General features: G+C 42.0%; 1 protein-coding gene across 1 annotated transcript in view; it reads right to left on the reverse strand.

Annotated features, from left to right (window-relative positions):
* Positions 1 to 1778: 1778 nt before the first annotated feature.
* Positions 1779 to 14202, reverse strand: part of PDE6H (phosphodiesterase 6H) — a 134823-nt gene continuing 122399 nt past the window's right edge. The window contains exons 6-8 of the mRNA XM_081589179.1: positions 6505 to 6676; positions 5450 to 5490; positions 1779 to 2636 (exon numbers count right to left, since the gene is read on the reverse strand). Coding sequence (XP_081445305.1) covers positions 2560 to 2636; positions 5450 to 5490; positions 6505 to 6638 — 252 coding nt within the window. The 5' untranslated portion in view covers positions 6639 to 6676 and the 3' untranslated portion in view covers positions 1779 to 2559. The remainder of the gene's footprint in view (positions 2637 to 5449; positions 5491 to 6504; positions 6677 to 14202) is intronic.

A 14202-nucleotide genomic window follows, 5' to 3' on the forward strand; every position in this document is an offset into this window, starting at 1 on the left:
ATGAGGTAAGCAGTATGAGGTTGGTCTCAACAACATAAAGAGGGGACAAAATGGAATTCTAGTTGGGCAAGCTAGACTTCAATAGTACTTGAACTGAGAACTTCCAGATGTTCAAGCTGGATTTAGAAAAGGCAGAGAGACCAGAGAACAAATTACCAACCAACATCCACTGGATGAAAAAGAATCCCAGAGAAACATCTTTGACTTGCTAAAGCCTTTGATTTTGTGGATCACAACAAACTGTGGAAAATTCTCAAAGACGTGGAAATACCAGATCACCTTACCTGCCTCCTGAGAAATCTGTATGCAAGTCAAGAAGCAACAGTTAGAACCAGACATGAAACAATGGACTGGTTACAAATTGGGAAAGGAGTACATCAAGGCTGAATATTGTCACCCTGCTTATTTAACTTATATGTAGAGTACATCATGCAAAATGCCAGACTGGATGAAGCACAGCTGGAATCAAAATTGCAGGAAGAAAAATCATTACCCTCAGATATGCAGATGACACCGCCGTTATGGCAGAAAGTGAAGAGGAACTAAAAAGCCTCTTGATGAAAGGGAAAGAGGAGAGTGAAAAAGCTGGCTTAAAACTCAACATTCAAGAAAGGAAAATCATGGCATCTGGTCCAATCACTTCATGGCAAATAGGTGAGGAAACAATGGAAACAGTGACAGACTTTATTTTGGGGGGCTCCAAAATCACTGCAGATGGTGACTGCAGCCATGTAATTAAAAGACACTTGCCCCTTGGAAGATAAGCTATGACCAACCTAGACATCATATTAAAAAGCAGAGACATTACTTTGCCAACGAAGGTCTGTCTAGTCAAAGCTTTGGTTTTTCCAGTGGTTGTGTATGGATGTGAGAGTTGGACCATAAAGAAAGTTGAGCACTGAAGAATTGATGCTTTTGAACTGTGGTGTTGGAGAAGACTCTTGAGAGTCCCTTGGACTGCAAGGAGATTCAACCAGTCCATCCTAAAGGAAATCAGTCCTGAATATTCATTGGAAGGACTGACGCTGAAGCTGAAACTCCAATACTTTGGCCACCTGATACAGAGAACTGACTCATTGGAAAAGACCCTGATGCTGGGAAAGATTGAAGGTGGGAGGAGAAGGGGACAACAGAAGATGAGATGGTTGGATGGCATCACCACCTCGATGGACATGAGTTTGAGCAGGCTCTGGGAGTAGGTGATGGAGGGAACCCTGGCATGCTGCAGTCCATGGGGTTGCAAAGAGTTGGACACGACTGAGCAACTGAACTGAAATGATGTGGGCTTTAAATTCCCTTGCTCTGGAAATCCATTCTCTTTACCCAATTCCAATCCAGATGTGTCCTTCGGGCTTCCAGATTTCTGGCCAGACGGTAACAGTGTTATTGGTGCACAACAGTGTAGAACCAGCAGCAGAAGAAATGTCCTCCAGTGCTGAGCACCTCTCATGCCCATTCTGAATCCCAGGATTTATGGCTACTGTGAACTTTGATTGTCTAATTCAGGCAAACTGGAAGATCCCAAGCATGAGATCTTTGCTCAAAATGATGACATAGCATTAGAACCCAAAACTCTTTCCCCTCTATCATTCTGCCTCTCTTTTCAGTTAATTTGCTTCATTCTTTTACCACAAATTACAAAACTGACATGAAGAAATGAATACTGCTAGTACCCTAAAGCATTTAGTTCAGATAGAAAGCCCTTGAATTGCACAACTGCCTTGAAAGTACTAGGGAAAGATAGCTGTGTGCACATTACATTTGACACAACTTCAGGGTGAAGCAAACCATCATTTTATTTTTCGGATTCCATAACCTAGCTTTTGCATCTAAGTCTAAACTTTAAAGGATAAACAGCTTTTCAATCAATGGAACCAAGGCACTGAAAAGAAGACTCATTGTCAGGGTCTTGAGTTTACATCTCCAGTTTGCCACCAGCTCAAAACTGTACAGTTCAAAGCTGCATCAGGTCTCAGGGATAACCTGGTGCAATAAAATTTAGAACCCAAGAGGTCGTGACAAAGTCAAATCAGAACTTGCCTATTAATCCCACGCTTTTTTGTATGCACAATGCTTACTTCCTGTGTAACTGTGCCTTCTTTGTTTAACTGGGTCTCAGAAAAGGCCACAGATATTTGCTTATAGCATTTAATACAACTTCATCATGAGAGTCGAGGTAAATGTCTCCTTTATTAAAGAAAAGGGGAGAGGAGGGACATAAATGATATCTTAAAAGCCTTCTACCAAGAGTAATGAGTACCTAGCAAAAACAGATTTGAAGGACTTTAGAGAAATATGAATGACTTCTAACCAGCTGATAGGAAAAAGGGGTAATGTTGGAAATGGCTCATCAAAAGTTGATTTCACCCACTATTCTGAGCTAAACTATACTGCATGAAAGAGTCTGTCACTAAGACAACTCTTAGTAGTCACTTAAGGGAAGTGAATGTCTGTGAAACCACTTCCCACACCTGCATGTCAAAATTCTGGCAGATCAATAGGGCAGAAGTAATCAAAGTTACAGCAGATGTTAATGAGAGTGGCAGAACCTCCAGTGACTCAGATGATCCCAAACTGAGCGAGCTCATGCAACTCCAAGTGGCTGAATGCCTCCCAAGGACAGATCACAGTGATATCTGCAAGAGAGAGAAGAAGAACTGATAAGCCAATCTCACCCCTCCCCAGAAGAGCCTCTTCTGTACAAAAGGACATCCTTCAGGCAGAGACACTTCGTCCCTGTCTCCCATCTGTTGCCCAGATGATGGGGAAGTTGTCTAGAATGGCCCTTCATCCCAGGAAGGATCAGAACAATTGTTTCATTAATCCTCCTCAGGGTTCTGATTCCCCCCAAACAGGCTCCCGCAGGATCTGTGTTGGTTTTATTTGGCATCCTTCCTGGGGAGATGCTCCAAGATTTTGGACTGGGACTATTCTGTGGGAGTGTAGTTCTCTGATCATGCGAAGTCTCACCAAAATACTAAGAAGGGGACAGAGGTGGAATTCTAGTTAGGCCATGGGTTAAAGTGAGAAATTGTTGTTGTTGTTGTTTGGTCGCTAAGTTGTGTCTGAAACTCTCTGTGACTCCATGGACTGTAGCCCTCAAGGCTCCCCTGTCCGTGGGATTTCCCAGGCCAGAATACTGGAGTGGGTTGCCATTCCCTTTTCCAGTGGATCTTCCCAACCCAGGGATCGAACCTGTATTTTGGGGTGCTTTAAGATCTCATGGTCTGGAAATCCAGCTTCCCTACTATCTACCAACCAGATGCATTCCTTGAGCCTCTCTGACTGCTCTCAAGCTCCTTTATGTATTGTTATAAGTTATAATATTGTTCCCAAGTTACAAAGACGCTGGCTGATACCCAAAGAGGATAAATGCCTAGAGAAAAAAAAAAAAATCTCATGGTTGTAGAGACTGAACTAGAACCAGGTCAAAGACTTCAGAATTTCCTTCAGAATAAACCTCTTGTCACTATTCCAAATAGTTTGGCAGAGTTAAGGATATATTCCAGAGTCCAAAGTGAATTTGCTGGTCCCATACACACATGGTCAAAATAGAGAAGCACTTGATTTAGAATAGCAGATGAGCTTTATCAAAGTGACTAGAAATTCTATTTGAGATCCAAGGAGTGGCATTGGACAATAAAAAGTAAATAATATGTATGCCTATGGCTGATTCACGTGGATGTATGGCAGAAACCAACACAATATTGTAAAGCAATTATCCTCCAATTAAAAATAAATTTAAAAAAGTAAATATACTGAGAGTTGCCCAGAAAGGAAACTGATTGCTATGAATGCCATCATTTGTCAAAAGTGTATTGGATGAGTTGAAAACTTGTGTCCACACACAAAACCTGCACAAAGTTTATAGTAGCTTTATTCACAATTGCCAAAACCTGGAAGCAATCAAGATGCCTATCAACAGGATAAATACACTGTGATACAACCATACAATAAAATATCCAGTGATAAAAAAGAAATGAGCTTTCAAACCATGTCAAGACGTGGAGGAAGTTTAGATAAATATTACTAACTGAAAGAGCTCTTACGATTCTAACTGTAGGACTATCTGGAAAAGGCAAAACTCTACAGCAGGAGGAGAAGGGGGTGACAGAGGATGAAATGGCTGGATGGCATTACCAACTCAATGGACATGAATTTGAACAAGCTCTGGGAGAGAGTGAAGGACAGGGAAGCCTGGCATGTAGCAGTCCTGGGGTCACAAAGAGTCAGGTACAACTGAGTGACTGAACAATAGAGACAGTAGAAAGATCAGTGGTTGTCAGGAGTTTATGGAGAGAAAGGAGTGAACAGATAGAGCACAGGAGATGTGAGGGGCTAGTGATTCCATATGAACCTGGTGGATATCTAAGAACTGGGCAACACAAAGAATGAACAAGCTATTTTGGCTAATAAAAATGTGTTAATATTGGTTCATGAAGTATATAACAAATGTACCACACTAATACAGGAGGTTAATAATAAGGGGGTATGACTGATGTACGGGGGAAGAAGGTGGCAGAGGGGATCTGTAGGAATCCCTTAAAAATTCTGCTTAATTTTTCTGCAAACCTAAAATTTCTTTAAAATTTAAAGTCTATTAATTTTTTAAAGAGAATGTGAAGTAGTTTGTATGCATTATCCAACAAATAAAAATTCTAGCCAATTAAAACTTATTACTCCAGATACGTTAGTGTCTAGCGCCCTGTTCTGAGTGCCAGAGGATGTGTAAAAAAGAGGAAGCTTGTGAGGCAGTGGCTGGCCCGGTGGAGAGGAAAGGCTCTCCAGGCTCCACCCTTGTTTCCAATAGCTCACTCTGTGGCCTCAGATTGTCATTTAATTCCTCTATGTTTCAGATTTCTCTCCTGAAAAATAAAGGAGTTGGGTTAGACTCATTCTGAGAATCGTTCTACTGTGAATGTCTACAATTCACCATTGTATGCCTGAGAGAGAGAGAGTGTGTGTGTGTGTGTGTCTATGTGTGTACACTCATTTGTGTCTGACTCCTTTGTGACCCCACAGACTGTAGTCTGCCAGTCTCCCCTGTCCATGGGGTTCTCCAGGCAAGAATACTGGAGTGGATTGCCATTTCCTCCCCCAGGGGATCTTCCTGACCCAGGGATCAAACCCACGACCCATCCATCTCCTGCATTAGCAGGCGGATTCTTTACCACTGTGCCACCAAGGAAGCCCACACCTTCTAGAGTATATAACAAAACACAAGGATTCATTGAACTTTGGGGCTAGCCTGATTTCTCTGAGTTTTTGCCTCTGGGCACACACATACTTATTTAGGAAGTTAAATTAAAACCCTACACTCCTAGGTCTTCAAAAAAATCTGTTGCGTTATATATTTCCAGTAACGCTAAACTGCTCCTTGAGGCCTGAAGCAGAAAAAATGGTCAAAGTCCAGGGGTAAGATTCTCACTTAAATATTCAGATTGCTTACCTGTTCCTAGTCCCTCCATGCCTGGAATGTCATCTCCAAACCTATGGAAAAAACACAAGAGAAGTTAGCTGATATCGGGACCAAAAGATCCTGGAATGAGTCATATGAAGAGTTTCCTGATTCAAAGGAAAAGAAGAGGCTTCAGTTTTTGTATTTGAGAAAACCCTTTTGTTTGCATTGAACAGGGGCAAAGGAAGTGTCACTCAAGCAGGTTTTAAACAATGTGTCCCAGAAGAGAGAGTTTCCCTCTGTAAAAATGTAAACTAAGACAATTGAGATCCAGAAAAATAAAAATAAAAATCAGTGGGGCAACGTAGTCAAGCTCTACTTTTTAAACTAAAAATTGGAATGAGAAAGCAATATGAAAAGTCATTAAAATGATTAATTTATCCATTTGTTTAGTTTATCCAAAAGTGCATATTAAGCATCTGCTTTGTTCCTGGAATTGTGTTAGGTTCTGAGAGTTAAGGAAAAAACAAACACACAAATTTTCTCTCAGGGATCTCAGTCTCAGGGAACAGATGAAAGAAATAGATGTACTATAAAATAGTACAAGTTACAATAGTTGAATGTACAAAATGCAAACATGGAAGGAATGATAATGTTTGTCTAAGGGAGTCAGTAATGGTTTCCAAAGTAAATTAACATGAGTGTGTTTTGAAAAATAAATCAGATTTTGCCAGGGAGAAAAAGAGAAAAACAAAGAACCGAAGAGAGAAAATCTGAAGCCAGAAAAATAAACTGTGTGTTCTAGAAGCAGCCAGTGATTCTGTGTTCCAAATTAAAGCACAGTTTACATCAGCAAAGGAGAGTAGTCAAGAAGATTCTGGAAAATCAAGCCAAAGGTCACTGTGAAAGGGTCCATTTTCCATGTTAAATTTGGCGGTATATGTGGGAGCTGAGAGAGAAAGGATTCCAGGACTGAAAAAATATGATTGAGCAAAGATTGTGTTAGGAAACAGAGAGTGAGGTGGAAATTTTTATAAGTCTATTTAATATGGTGAGCATTAATCTCTCAAAAAAATAGGAAACCTTCTTTTTCATTTTGGTCTTACCCTTTCACACCTTTCTTAGGAGGCTTGCTTTTGAACTGACGAGTCTGCCTCTGCTTGAACTTGGGGGGCCCTTTGCGTGGGGTGGTGGGACCCTGGTTTGAAGTTGGAGGGGCCAACGCAGTATTGTCGCTCATTCTGCTAGTGTTTGGGTGGCTGCTGGTTTTCTTTCAGGCTGTTTGAACAGTGAGAGAGAGAGAAAGAAAGATTCTTCAGCGTATGATGACCATTGCTTACTAAACCTTTACAATAATCTTTGGGGGCGGAGGGATGGGGAGAAAAGCATCTTGATAAAGAAGCTTGGCATTTTGTATTGACAGCAAAAGGGAGAAGTTACCATCTTTTAAAGAAGTTACCATCTAAGAAAATAAGGTATGCATCAAGGGAGGCAGCCAGCAGAGTGGGCTATAAGCCAAAAACTGATAAATCTAGGTAGGTTTGTTGTTCCAGTTAAGTCTGCCACCAGCTTTCTGTGTGAATGTATAATATTTATGTCCTTTTCATTGACCACCAGTTCCACCATCTGTAAAGGGAGAGAAATGTGCTAAAGACTATCTAGTCTTGGCAGCACTAAAATGTTCTGTAAGCTTTACATATTTTTCCATCTAACTGTAAAATAATCTGATTCTAAATGTTTATCCACCCATTCTTATGGCCTGTGTTCTTTATGGTCTGTATTTAATTTAATCCTCATGTGATCCAAAGACTTCTAGTTATGGGAGGTGACAGTGTAGTTGTCTGGATAGGGGTAACTCTGAACCAGGTATACTGACACTTCAAAAGCATTCAATACATTCCCAATACACACACACACACACACACACACACACACACATGGAAGACAATAGGAGATGATTAAGTCGTAAGTTTGTACTTTAACTCCCCTACCAGATAAGAAATTCTTTAGCCACTTATTTCTCTGAAATCTTCAACATTTTCTCCTATCCAAATCACGGACTTATCCCATATGGTTTTCCCAGACTTACATTTTAGCTACAAAAAGATACATTGTCATTCTTTGAGTACAAAGAAAAGAACATAACAAATTACTGTTATTACATGTTATAATAACATGTGATAACAAATTAATACGACACGATAAACTAAAAGATTTTTTTTCTTTTTCCTTTTCTATCACAAAAGTTGATAGCGCTTAATCTGGGAAGGGAGATTCTGAAAAAGCTCCCAAAACCTTAAACTCCTTCCTTGAACCAACCTCTTCCATGACCTACCACCTGTTTTCATAGAATTCCATATTTCATCCATTATAAATTTATGCTAGTATCCTTAACTTCAATTCTCCCTGATGATGCTAGGCTCATGTAACCATGTTCTCTCTCTCTCTCTCTCTGCTACAATAGTGAAAGTGAAAGTCACCCAGTCAAGTCCAACTCTTTGCAACCCCATGGTCTATTGGGGTGGTAGCTATCAGTGTTGCCTTACACATGTTAACATTTCCATAGCTACTAGATTTCAGGTAATATTCTAAATATAAAAACACCAACTCATTTAATATTGGCAATGAGTGAAAGTCACTCAGTTGTGTCCGACTCTTTGTGACCCCCTGGACTACATAGTCCATGAAATTCTCCAGGTCAGAATACTGGACTGGGTAGCCTTTCCCTTCTCCAGGGGATCTTCCCAACACCCAGGGATTGAACCCAAGTCTCCTGCATTGCAGGCGGATTCTTTACCAGCTGAGCCACAAGGGGAACCCAATATACATCCCTCAAAAATTGCTCCCGGAGAGGGAGTGGGAGCCCTTGGCCTTGTCCCCCCATCAGGGAGAGGGCCTGACTGCCCTGTTTGTGTCCGAACAGATGGACACCGTGCTGGTCTCTTAGCACTTTCATTTGGTGGCAGTTCCAGCAGGTGGGCCGTGGCCTCCAAGCCTCGGCCTTTCTGGCTGGCTGCTCCCCACGCTCCCTGTCACCTCCGTGCTCATCCCTGCAAGTGTGGGCGCTGAGGCCATCCTGGGGAGACCCTCCTCCTGTTCTCCAGATCGGAGACCCTCCTGCCTGCCCCAGGCCGCGTCTGGCACCTGCTGTGGGTCAGTGTATGCCCGCCGGCTCGCTTATGCCTACTCTTTCTCTGTCTCATCTTGCAGGTAATGGGGTTTGAGGTCGCATCCCTAAAATCTTACATTGTAAAATTTGTCAACTTTTTCTTATGACTCTCAAAACCATGTTAAACTATTAATAAGTCCTTGCCTCTAAGATGTTTTTCCTATTTTCTTTTCCTCAATTACTATTTTCATTCTCTCCTGCCAATCCTCAACTTGTCTGATAGAAACACGTTGATATGAGCTAGAACCAAGAAGGATGCTGAAGATGGTCGAGGCCTTGGATCACCTGTGCATGCAGTGGATCTTGTCTTTTTTCTTTTTTTTAAATATTTTTTTGTTGTTGTGGACCATTTTTAAAGTCTTTATGGAGTTTGTTACAATATTGCTTTTTTTTTTAAGTTTTGGCTTTTTGGCCATGAGGCACGAGGGATTCTTAGCTCCCTGACCACTGATTAAACCCACACCTCTGCACTGGAGGGTGATATCTTGACCACTGGACTGCCAGGGAAGTCACCAGTGGATCTTGTCTTAATCCCTCACTGGAATATGCCCCATGAAGCTGTTTTTTCAGTCTTTATTTATTCCTGTCCCCTCAGAACCTACAAGAGTACCCAGTACATAATAGATGTGCCATATATATTTGTCCAATGAGTGAATATGTAAGTGAAGAGACTGAACTAATGCTTTGAACCTAGGGTCTTGAGATCCCAACCCTGTGATCCTCTCCATCAAGCCATAGGGAAGGCATCAGCTGATCCTCACCTCATAAAGCCCTCAGCGGTTTTGGGAAATGTTCTGCCAGCTCCTCTGCCCACTGAATCCAGTTCTGTGCTGCGAGCCCTCTCCTGCCCTGGTAAACAGGCCAAGTCTGTGCCTCTCCCAAGTGTGGTTGGGGCCGTGGGAACGGCTGGAGGGCAGCCAAGGGCAGCATTACCCTCACCCTGTGTCACCAGTGACTGACACATCCCAACTCTGCCAAAGCCACAGAGGAAAACTGGAGAATTGCTCTCAGATCAACCTTTCTGGACTTCCCGATTCTCTTTAAGCAATGAGAAAGTACAAATGTTTCTCCAATCTAGAGACCCTACTAAGTTTAGGATTGCCAGATTTAGCAAATCAAGATACAAGACATCCAGTTAAGCTTGAATTTCAGATAAACAACAAATGATTTTTTTTTTGGTATAAGTATATCCCAAATATTTCATAGGTTTCATGGTACATACTTAGAAACTGTTGTTTATCTGAAATTCTCATGTAACTGGGCATCTTCTATGATTTCTGGCAACTGTAACTGGGATCCTACTTTGTAAGACTCCAAATCCATAATGTGACTTGGTGGTAAAGAACCCACCTGCCAATGCAGAGGATGCAGGTTCAATCCCTGGGTCAGGAAGATCCCCTGGAGAAGGAAATGGCAATCCACTCCAGTATTCCTTCCTGAGAAATTCCATGGACAGAGGAGCCTGGTGGACTGCAGTCCACGGGGTTGCAAAAGAGTAGAACAGGACTTATCAACTAAACAACAACAGCAAAGGTAACCTTCATCAGCCAAATCACCCTTTGAGGGCAAAACAGCATCAAGAGCAGATGTTTTCAGATTAAATAGAAATAATTTCAAATTCCTGCTCCACCAAACTGTTTAATATGAACTTGGATAAGCTGCATAACGTCTCTGGATCTCATTCAATCTATAAAGTGAATCAAATATTTTTTTCTTTTTAGGGTAGTGGGGAAAATAAGAGGGAACAATGTACAGCTTTTGGTGAAAAGTACTCAAAACGGAGTAACTGTGTAGTAGACCTTCTGACATTCAAGGGAACCCTGAAAACAAACTTATGGTTGCAGCACAGGTTCACCTGAATCCACACCCATCCCCCTAGGACCATGGGTTGACAAGTGCTTGACAAGCACCAGAGAGGTAATTGCTATCTTCACTTCCTGGGTAATCTTCTGCATCATTCAAACACTCCACCTATTCCCCATTTCTGGTCTCAAAATTCCCTCTTAAGAAGCTATCTTTGGATGGCTTAAACCCAAAGAATTTGAAATTGACACTTGATTTCTATGTCCCCCTGATTACACTTCCCCTTTTCTCTGGTGAGTTTCTTTTGCATGTTTATCTAATTCTGAAGTTACAACTCTAGGCCGGGACTGAGTTCATGTCTAATTTTAGGTGCAATGCATTCTGTAAAAGAATTCTCCTCAGAAAGTTATGTAATAGTTGCCTGGCTAATCCCTGGATCCTCATGGCACTCAAGATTTGCCCTATGAATAACTGTTTCTACATTTATTGCACATTTCAGGTACAGTATTTCATTTGTGAGTATGTAGGACAGTCCACCAATCACTAGGATGTTTCTGTCATAGATTTACCCTCCAAATTTCCCTGGAAAACCCTTTGGAGGAGCAGAACAAACATGACCCTGTCCTGCCTTGGAAGTCAGTCCTGTCAGCCACAGGTATCACCTATGGCTGAACCTATCCTGACCATGTTTTCCTAGGAACTCCAAGGGCCTCTGTGGAGCTGAATAAACCTGAATCCAGTATCAGACATGATTTTAGCTACAAGCAGACATTTTACATTTTTGCCTCCAAAAGGGTCAAGTAATTCATTCCTTTGGGAGGCAGAATGTTTTCCTGTTTTTAAAACAATGTTAGCCCTTCCCCTTTTGAAGATGACAAAGTGTTCTCCTGTAGAAAGAAGTGGATGCAGCATTGTAAGATTTAAGGCATAGTTTTGCAGGGCACTGAGCTTGGCATTGCCTTAGACCCAAAGCAGCAGAGCTCAGCTGTAGGGAGCAAGAAGGTGATGCTCCATAAACTCCAGCTAAATAAGGGCGATTTCTGAAGATTCTTGAGTCAGGCTCTCGGATGCTATGATTATCATCCTAGACTTCTTCTTCCTCTTTCTTAGCAAAGATATGAGCAGATAACCGATTCTGTTGTTGATGGCCAAGGACGGGGAGAAGACAAGCAGAAGACCTGTCTCCTCCACTGATGCCACTGGACCCAGAGATGTCACCCAGGGTCCCGCTGAGGCAGAGAAAATCAAATAATTCAGAGAGTCAAAGAAGACCCAAACCAAAGCCATGAAAAAACAAAAACAAAAATCCATCAAGTACATTGCTTCAGCTAGGAACAAACAGACACTTTCACCTTGGAGGGAGATGGTTGGACGCACCCTCCTTGCACTGCGGTTGTTCCCCGGCTGACTCTGGGCTTCTTACCTTCATCCTCCCACTCCCCTGTCAGCCTCTTGATGGCTGGACCAAGTTTCCAAGCACATCCTAGGAGTAAAGGACTGTTTGCTCTGTGGTCATCAAGTGCCCCAGATCCCTCCTTTTCCAGAAAGCTGTTTGCTATGGAGCCACCAAAAAGGGAGGATCAGTTTGGGGTTAGTAATCAAGGTGTGCAGTGACCTTGTAATAATGAAGTTTCACTTACTAGCTTGTCACATAAGGAAGTTTTGATGTGTTTCCTCCACGTTTTCGCCTGTTTCCACCCCCAACCCTAGTCCAGACCCACAGGTTCAATGTGTTCTTTTCTTCTGTTTCTTGGTTTTAGAGTCAGATTGAACCCCCAAACTCCCACAAGAGCCCTTTGATTACATCCTGCTTAAACTCTCCAGAAGTTGAGAAATACTCACAGAGTTAAATGTTTCTCTTATAAGCTGTCCAGCTGCCTTCTTCACAGTAGATGAATAAAGGATCTTTGCATCCTGATTTATCTCTCTGTAATACCCTCGTGCTACCTAATCGCATCGTCATAGGCTTAAGAGCATCGGCCTAGGTGCAAAGAAGTTGGAAGGGTGTGGGGTGAGACTGGGGCAAGCTTTGCTGCTAATCGGATGCTCTTACAAACTGACTTGGGCTCTCTCCTGTCCACAAACAGGTATTGAATTCATAAACACACACGAAGTGTTGATTTCCAAGGGGAAGATTTGCAGATTATAATTCAATACTTTTTTTCCTTCTCCATTGCTACCTTTAGTTTTTACCCCCATCCTTCCCTTTCTTTGACAAACACACACTCTCTCTCTCTTCTCTCTCTCTCTCTCTCACACACACATATACACACACACATTACCATCATCACGTAATTCTTACACTGCAACCTGCTTCACTGAGAACTGATCATGTGAACCATGACAATGAAAAATACCAGCATCTCTCCCTAAATGAGGTTATATTAATTTTCCTCTGAGAGATGAAACCACAAATCAGGAACAACTTGAGTTCCAGTGATATGTAACTGAGAAGGAGCCCAAACTATAGCTGGGAACTCTTAACTGATAACTCTATATTTGAGAATTGATTACTGGATCTTTTACACCCAAAAGGTCCAGGCTATAATCCCACTCAATGTGACACTTGACTTCAGTCTTCCAACTGCATCGAGCCACTAGTATGAATTTATACATCACTTTATACAGTTTTGAAAGGACCTGAACTCCTATGTCTGGAGAAGGAAATGGCAACCCACTCCAGTCTTCTTGCCTGGAAAATCCCATGGATGGAGAAAACTGGCGGGTCCCAGTCCATGGGGTCACAAAGAGTCGGACACAACTGAGTGACTAACACACACAGTAACTCATGTGTCAGTACCGTTAAGCTCTTTTGACAAATTTCTCATAGAGAAATCAAATGATTTATTCAAGACTGCACTTATAAAAAATAAAAATATTGAGAATTGGACCATAAAGAAGGCTGAGCACCAAAGAATGGATGCTTTCAAACTATGGTGCTGGAGAATACTCTTGAGAGTCTCTTGGGCTGCAAGAAGATCAAACCAATCAATCCTAAAGGAAATCAACTCTGAATATTCATTGGAAGGACTGCTGTTGAAGCTGAAGCTCCAATACTTTGGCCAATGACCCTGATGCTGGGAAAGATTGAAGGCAGGAGGAGAAGGAGACAACAGAGGACGAGATGGTTGGATGGCATCACCAACTCAATAGACATGAGTTTGTGCAAACTCTGGGAGATAGTGAAGGACAGGGAAGCCTGGCGTGCTGCAGTCCGACTCTTTGTGACTCATGGACTGTAGCCCACCAGGCTCCTCTGTCCATGGAATTCTCCAGGCAAAAATACTGAAGCGGGTTGCCGTTTCCTTCTCCAGGAGATCTTCCCAACCAGGAACTGAGCCCAGGTCTCCAGCATTGTAGGCAGACTCTTTACCTACTGAGCCACCAGTGAAGGCCATGGGGTCACAAAGATTCAGACATGACTGAGCACCTGAACAACAATGATGATCTATACTTGAAACTACTATGGTATTTTAAGTCAATTATACGTCAATAAAAAATAAAATATTTTTTAAAGGCTGCATATAAAGTTCGAAGGGGAGCCAGGAGTAAGACCCAATGCTGCAAGTATCTTGCATATTCAGCTACCTTTGTACTATATGAAGACAAAGTGAATCTGGACCAAGATTCCTTGTTCTGGTCACTCTCACACATTGCTGGAAAATTGCAATGTGCTTCTCTAAATTGTCACTTGTAAGAAAAGTGTACTCTGTAAGATTATACAGAAAGAAGGTCAGTTTATCCTTTCTAGGCAAGGAGATTCTTAACCTGCCCACCCAAGCAGATTACATAGGCAGCTAACCAGCTTAAGGGTTCTTTTCAGTAAGCTTTC

The sequence above is a fragment of the Giraffa tippelskirchi genome, chromosome 4 (genome assembly GCF_054371585.1).
Source record: "Giraffa tippelskirchi isolate mGirTip1 chromosome 4, T2T-mGirTip1v1.2.pri, whole genome shotgun sequence".
NCBI lineage: Eukaryota > Metazoa > Chordata > Mammalia > Artiodactyla > Giraffidae > Giraffa > Giraffa tippelskirchi.